At 40.5% G+C, this 7297-nt stretch overlaps 1 protein-coding gene across 1 annotated transcript; it reads left to right on the top strand.

Moving 5' to 3' along the window:
• Window positions 1–1160: 1160 nt before the first annotated feature.
• Window positions 1161–2842, top strand: LOC124672413 (wall-associated receptor kinase 1-like). Its single transcript, XM_047208642.1, has 2 exons — window positions 1161–1994; window positions 2834–2842. Exons 1-2 carry the CDS (start codon window positions 1161–1163, stop codon window positions 2840–2842), a joined length of 843 nt encoding a protein of 280 aa, XP_047064598.1.
• The last annotated feature ends 4455 nt before the right edge of the window (window positions 2843–7297 follow it).

The following is a 7297-nucleotide window of genomic DNA, read 5'->3' as shown; positions in this document are numbered from 1 at the left end:
TGAAGGAGTATTCTGTTATAACTAGTGTGGTTAATAAAAGTGCAAAGAAACCTATAGAACCTGAGGAGCAAATAAATGTTGAACCTGCTATTGCAATAGTTAAAGATCTTGTGACTGAAAATGTAGAAGATAGTCACATCATTTTCTGTGAAGATGCTTCTAATATTGTTTCACATCCTAGTAAGTCTAGGAAAGCTAGTGTTCCTATGCTCTCTGTTAGAATTGGTGATAATTGTTATTATGGTTTATGCGATATTGGTGCAAGTATTAGTGCCATTCCTTATGAGATTTACAAGGAAATCATGCATGAAATTGGTTCTTGTGAACTTGAAGATATTGATGTGGTTATTCGGCTAGCTAATAGAGAAACTATCTCTCCTATTGGTATTGTTCGAGATGTGGAAGTTCTATGTGGTAAGATTAAATATCCTGCTGACTTTTTGGTACTTGGTTCTGCTGCTAGTAAGACTTGTCCTATCATTTTTGGTAGACCTTTTCTAAATACTTGTGGAGCTATAATAGATTGCAAGAAGGAGAAAATTGTGACTAAATTTGCTGGTGAATCTTATGAGTTTAATTTCTCTAAATTTTCCAAAGTTCCTTATGAAGCTGAATTGCCTAATAATGATTTTAGAGTTGAACAGTGTGCATCTATTGCTCTTGCTCCTAGTAATCCTTTGCAGCAATATTTGGAGGATCATGAGAGTGAAGTCTTTAGGGAAGAAAGGAATGAGCTTGATGAAATTTTCCTTCGTCAACCTATTCTTAAACATGACTTGCCGGTTGAAGATCTAGGTACAACACCACCACCAAAGGAAGATCCTGTTTTTGATTTGAAACTGTTGCCTGGTAATCTTAAGTATGCTTATGTTGATGAGAAGAAAACATATCCTGTTATTATTAGTGCTAGCTTTCAGATTTTGAGGAAGAAAGATTATTGGAAATATTGAAGAAACACCGAGAGGAGCTATTGGTTACACTCTTGATGACTTGAAGGGGATTTCTCCCGCTATTTTCCAACATGCCATCAACATGGAAGATGATGCAAAGCCTGTTGTTGAACATCAGCGTCGTCTAATTCCTAAGATGAAGGATGTGGTAAGAAATGAGGTATTAAAACTTCTTGAAGCTGGTATTATATATCCTATTGCTGATAGTAGATGGGTCGTCCGGGTTGCCGGGACAAGTGCGGCAGCATGAGCATCCCGTTCCCCTTCGGCATGGACAAGCCCGGCTGCTTCCTCCCTGGCTTCGAGGTAACCTGCAACACCTCCTTCAGTCCATCTCGCGCCTTCCTCGCCTACAACCACAACGACCCGCCGTACCAGGCGATCTACCGGTGCAAGTTCGGCACCGACACCTCAGGCTGCAAGTACACCTATCAGCCGGTCGAGCTGTTCGGCATATCGCTCGAGACCAACGAAGTACGTGTGTACGGCGGCGTCACCTCCCGGTGCTTCACGAGCGAAACCGCGGGGTTAATAAAGGGCCAATACATGGAGCTGGACAGGGCGGGGCCGTTCCTCCTGTCCCCGCGCGACGACCTCATCGGCGTCGGCTGGAACGTCAAGTCCTCCATGTCCTACCAGATCAAGCCCTACCCGGACCTCCTCTCGTGCACCTCAAACGACCCCTTTCGGGTCACGGCCCCAACCGGGTCGTGCTCGGGTCTGGGCTGCTGCCGGGTCGCCCTGCCGCCCCCGTGGCCGACGATGCCCGTCATCGAGACAGCGGTGATCCTCGAGGAGGTCAATGCTGGCGCCAATAATTTCTGGAAAACCAATCCGTGCTCCTACGGCATGGTGGTGGAGGGGTCGTGGTACAACTTCACCGCTGAGGACATGGCCGGCTACAAGGTGCTCTCTAAGAAGCTCACCAGGGGCTTCCCTTTGGTGCTTGATTTCGCCATCAGGAACGGCTCCTGCCAGCGCGACGGCTGTCCCAGCGGCAACAGTTCATGTGCCAATGCGGCCTATGACTCCGAAGGCTATGTGGTTAGTCCTGTGCATTGTGTTCCTAAGAAAGGAGGAATAACTGTTGTACCTTATGATAATGATGAGCTCATCCCTCAAAGAGTAGTTGTAGGGTATAGAATGTGCATTAATTATCGAAAAGTTAATAAAGTTACTAAGAAGGATCATTACCCTTTACCTTTTATTGATCAAATGCTAGAAAGGTTATCCAAAAATACTCATTTCTGTTTTCTTGATGGTTATTCTGGGTTTTCACAAATTGCTGTCAGAACTAAAGATCAAGAGAAAACCACTTTCACTTGTCCCTATGGAACTTATGCTTATAGGCGTATGCCTTTTGGTTTATGTAACGCTCCTGCTACTTTTCAAAGATGCATGTCTGCTATTTTTCATGGCTTTTGTGAAAAAATTGTAGAGGTATTCATGGATGATTTTTCTGTCTATGGGAATTCTTTTGATAATTGTTTGCGAAACGTTGATAAAGTTTTGCAGAGATGTGAAGAAACTAACCTTGTTCTTAATTGGGAGAAATGCCACTTTATGGTTAATGAAGGAATTTTATTGGGACATAAAATTTCTGAGAGAGGTATTGAAGTTGATAGAGCTAAAGTTGAAGCAATTGAGAAGATGCCCTATCCTAGGGATGTTAAAGGTATTCGTAGTGTTCTTGGTCATGCTGGTTTTTATCGGAGATTTATTAAAGATTTCTCTAAAATTTCAAAGCTGCTTACCAATCTTCTTCAAAAAGATGTACCTTTTGTTTTTGATGATGATTGTAAGGAAGCTTTCGAAACTCTAAAGAAAGCCTTAACAACTGCTCCTGTAGTTGAACCTCCTGATTGGAATTTACCTTTTGAAAGTATGTGTGATGCTAATGATTTTGCTGTTGGTGCTGTTCTTGGACAGCGAGTAGACAAAAAATTTAATGTTATTCATTATGCCAGTAAAACTCTTGATGCTGCTCAAAGAAATTATGCTACAACCGAAAAAGAATTATTAGCTGTAGTTTTTGCTTGTGATAAGTTTAGACCTTATATTGTTGATTCAAAAGTTACAATTCATACTGATCATGCTGCAATTAGGTACCTTATGGAAAAGAAAGATGCTAAGCCCAGGCTTATTAGATGGGTGCTTCTTTTACAAGAATTTGATTTACATATTGTAGATAGGAAAGGTGTCGATAATCCTATTGCTGATAATTTGTCTAGATTAGAAAATATTGCTTATGATCCTGTTCCTGTTAATGATAGTTTTCCAAATGAACAATTGGCTGTAATAAAGGTGAGCTCGCGGGATAGTCCTTGGTATGCTGATTATGCTAACTTTATTGTCTCCAAGTACTTGCCACCAACCTTTCAGCCCAGCAAAGGAGGAAATTATTTTATGACTTGAGGCATTATTTTTGGGATGACCCACACTTATATAAAGAAGGAGTGGATGGTGTTATGCGAAGATGTGTCCCCGAATATGAACAACAAGAGATCTTGAGTAAGTGTCATGGTAGTGTTTATGGAGGACATCACGCCGGAGATAGAACCGCACAAAAGGTTCTACGGTCAGGTTTTTATTGGCCAACTCTCTTTAAAGATGCAAGGAAGTTTATCTTATCTTGTGATGAATGTCAAAGAGTTGGTAATATCTCTAGCCGCAATGAAATGCCTATGAATTATACTCTTGTTATTGAACCATTTGATTGTTGGGGATTTGACTTCATGGGTCCTTTCCCTTCTTCAGAAGGTAACACTCATATACTTGTTGCTGTTGATTATGTTACTAAATGGGTGGAAGCCATACCCACGAAAAGTGCTGATGGTGAGACCTCTTTAAAAATGCTTTTAGATGTTATTTTTCCTAGGTTTGGAGTACCTAGATATCTTATGACCGATGGAGGTTCTCATTTTATTCATGGTGGTTTTAGAAAACTCTTGCTAAATATGGTATTAATCATAGAATTGCTTCCGCTTATCATCCTCAAACTAGTGGGCAAGTAGAATTATCAAATAGAGAAATTAAATCTATCTTGGAAAAGACCGTTAATAAATCTAGAAAAAATTGGGCTAGTAAGTTGAAGGAAGCACTATGGGCTTATAGAACTACTTATAAAAATCCTATGGGTATGTCTCCTTATAAAATGGTTTATGGAAAAGCTTTTCATTTACCTTTAGAACTAGAGCACAAAGCTTATTGGGCTGTAACTTAATAAAGATCCTAAACTTGCCGGTAAGAAAAGGTTGCTACAATTGAGTTCTCTAGATGAATGGAGAAGTGAAGCTTATGAAAATGCTAAACTTTTTAAGGAGAAAGTTAAAAAATGGCATGATAGAAGAATTATTAAAAGAGAATTTAATGTTGGAGATAAAGTCCTATTGTATCGGTCTCGTCTCAGATTTTTTGCAGGGAAATTACTCTCGAAATGGGAAGGACCATATGTCGTTGTGGAGGTGTATCGTTCAGGGGCAATAAAAATTGGTTCTCTGAAAGGTGATGCCACACAAGTGGTGAATGGACAAAGACTCAAGCATTATATTTCTGGAGATTCTTATAATGAAGACGTTGATGTTATTCAAGTGGTGACTCCGGAAGCTTTCATCAAAGATCAAATTAATAGTTCTGCAGAGTTCGACTTCGAATAGGTAACAGTTCTGGTAATAAAAAGTCCGCGCTTAACTTTCCGAACAATGTTTCTGCTATTTTTAGAAAATATGAAAAATTACGAGATCAAATCGGAGCGGAGGAGACGCACGAGGGCGTGCCCCCATAGGCCGGTGCGGGCCCCACCCTGGCCGCGCAGCCCTATGAGGACAGCCCCTCGGAGTCCCTTTTCCACACGGTTTCGACCTGGTAGTTTCCTTCTGTCGTGAATTTTTTTGCTATATAATCCCCGGACCCCCCGAGGTCCGTATATCGTTTTCTCGTCGTGTTTTGTTTCGAGCTGTTTCCTGCCAGGATCTGTTTTTGATCTAGAGCATCATGGTCTCCAACAACAAGGGCAAGGATCCTTTTGAGGAAGATATTCAAGATCCCGAGCTGAAAGAAGAAGTCGAGAGTGAAGATGAAGGAGAAGTGGAGGAAGATCCGCGTGTATACCCACGTGCCACCGTCGCAAGTATCGGGGTGTTGGCAAACCCGTGCAACCACAAGAAAAGTGCGCGGATTAGCACCAGAGGGAAAGTCCCACGTCGCTTCCTAGCTCCAAGGACATCTCCTCCAGGCATCGACAACCCTTTCCACACTCTAATTCATAATAGTCAAATTGAAAGGATTCCCAAGGCAGTATTGCCTAGCAAGTGGGATATGGATCGTTCTAACACTGCAGGAAGGATGAAACCTGAAGCTGAAGAGTGGGGAAACAACTCTAAGAGTTGGGACTCACCGTCTGACATACTTCTTAACCGCGTTGAGCACAACTCGGAGCTGATCCGCAACCTCACTTACGAGATTGATGAGTTAAAGGAGCTTGTTAAGAAGCTTATCAAGAATTCACCATCACCACCGAAGGAGTAATTCATCATTGGTATTGGCACCCCCTTGGTTTGTTCCAAGCTTGGGGGAGTGCCGCGGTATCACATCATCACTATCTTTTACCTTTTTACTATCAAGTAGTGTCATATCATGAGTAGGGAAGTTATAATATAAGATGGTTTGCAGTGTGGAAGTATCTCTCTTTTAGTTGGTTATCTATGTATCCCTTGGTGTGAGTTATCGTTATGAAATATTAATGAGAAGTTTTATTATTTACTTTTTGCACACCTTATTTTAGTTTGCAATTTCTGTCATATGATTGATCTTGTTATTAGTATTGACATCACTTTGGGAGCATCAAGTAAATCTATTTGGTTTTGGCAAACTTAGCATTGGTCAATAACAACAATACTTTGAAGTTTAAGTAGAAAAGAGGGAAATACATGTAGATATATTATTTCATTATTTTTCTTTCTTGTTAGCTAATGAGTTTAGTATTCTGAAGTTAAAGTTAGTTGTGCTTACAAGAAAGATGCATGATTGTTTCTATCACATGTATGTTTGTTTGTTTCCCTCAACTCTTATGCTTGCTAACCAACCTTGCTAGCCAAAGACCTATACTGAGAGGGAATACTTCTCGTGCACCCAAAACCTTAAACCAAACCTATGCCACGTGTGTCCACCATAACTACCTACTATGTGGTATTTTGTGCCACTCCAAGTAAATATTTCATGTGCTACCTTTAAACAATTCAAAACTTTATTACTCCTTATTTGTGCCAATGTTTTATAGCTCATGAGGAAGTATGTGGTGTTTCATCTTTCAATCTTGTTGGGCAACTTTCACCAATGGACTAGTGGCACATCCGCTTATCCAATATTTTTGCAAAAAGAGCTCGCAACGGGGTTCCCAGTCCCAATTAATTAAACTTTCATTAATAATTCTCTTCACATGTTTTGCCCTGATTCATCAGTAAGCAACTTAATTTTGCAGTAGACACTCCTCCATGGTATGTGAAATGTTGGAAGGCACCCGAGGATTCGGTTAGCCATGGCTTGTGAAAGCAAAGGTTGGGAGGAGTGTCATCCATAAATAAAACTAAAGTACATGTGTAAACAAAAGAGAAGAGGGATGATCTACCTTGCTTGGTAGAGATAACGTCCTTCATGGGAGCCGCTCTTTGAAAGTCTGTTTGGCAAGGGGGTTAGAGTGCCCACTACCATTCGTTGACAACAACAAACACCTCTCAAAACTTTACTTTTATGCTCTCTATATGATTTCAAAACTTGAAAAGCTCTAGCACATGATTTAATCCCTGCTTCCCTCTGCGAAGGGCCTATCTTTTACTTTTATGTTGAGTCAGTAAACCTATCTCCCTCTATCTCAAGCAGGAAATTGAGTTGTTGTGATCCAACCATTATATTGTGATCTATGTAATCATGTCTTTTATTCTTCCTTGTTTAGTACAAATTTTATCTGAATGAATATGACTTTGAAGGTTGTCAATGATTATGAGGAGATTGTTATGACTGAGCATGTAAGATCTGCCATATAAGCTCTAATATAAAGGCTTTGCTCGAAAGATAAGTACAACCTATTAATTGTTCTTTGACCAAGAACGAAGTTTGCCATCACCAATTATGATTTCATATGCACCTTTATTTGTGATTTCCCTTTACTTGTTTCAAGTTGAGTTATATGAGGAAGTTGTTCACTAGAATGTCTTGTGTGAATTAATGTGATGCTTCTTGTCCGTATTTCATTTATCGACTCTTCACTCCATAAACATGTGGTCTTGTTTACCGAGTTCAGTTTCGCTTGGGGACAAGCAAGGTCTAAGCTTGGGGGGAGTTGATACGTC

The sequence above is a fragment of the Lolium rigidum genome, chromosome 7 (assembly GCF_022539505.1).
Source record: "Lolium rigidum isolate FL_2022 chromosome 7, APGP_CSIRO_Lrig_0.1, whole genome shotgun sequence".
NCBI lineage: Eukaryota > Viridiplantae > Streptophyta > Magnoliopsida > Poales > Poaceae > Lolium > Lolium rigidum.
This window is presented reverse-complemented; position numbering and strand designations above follow the sequence as displayed.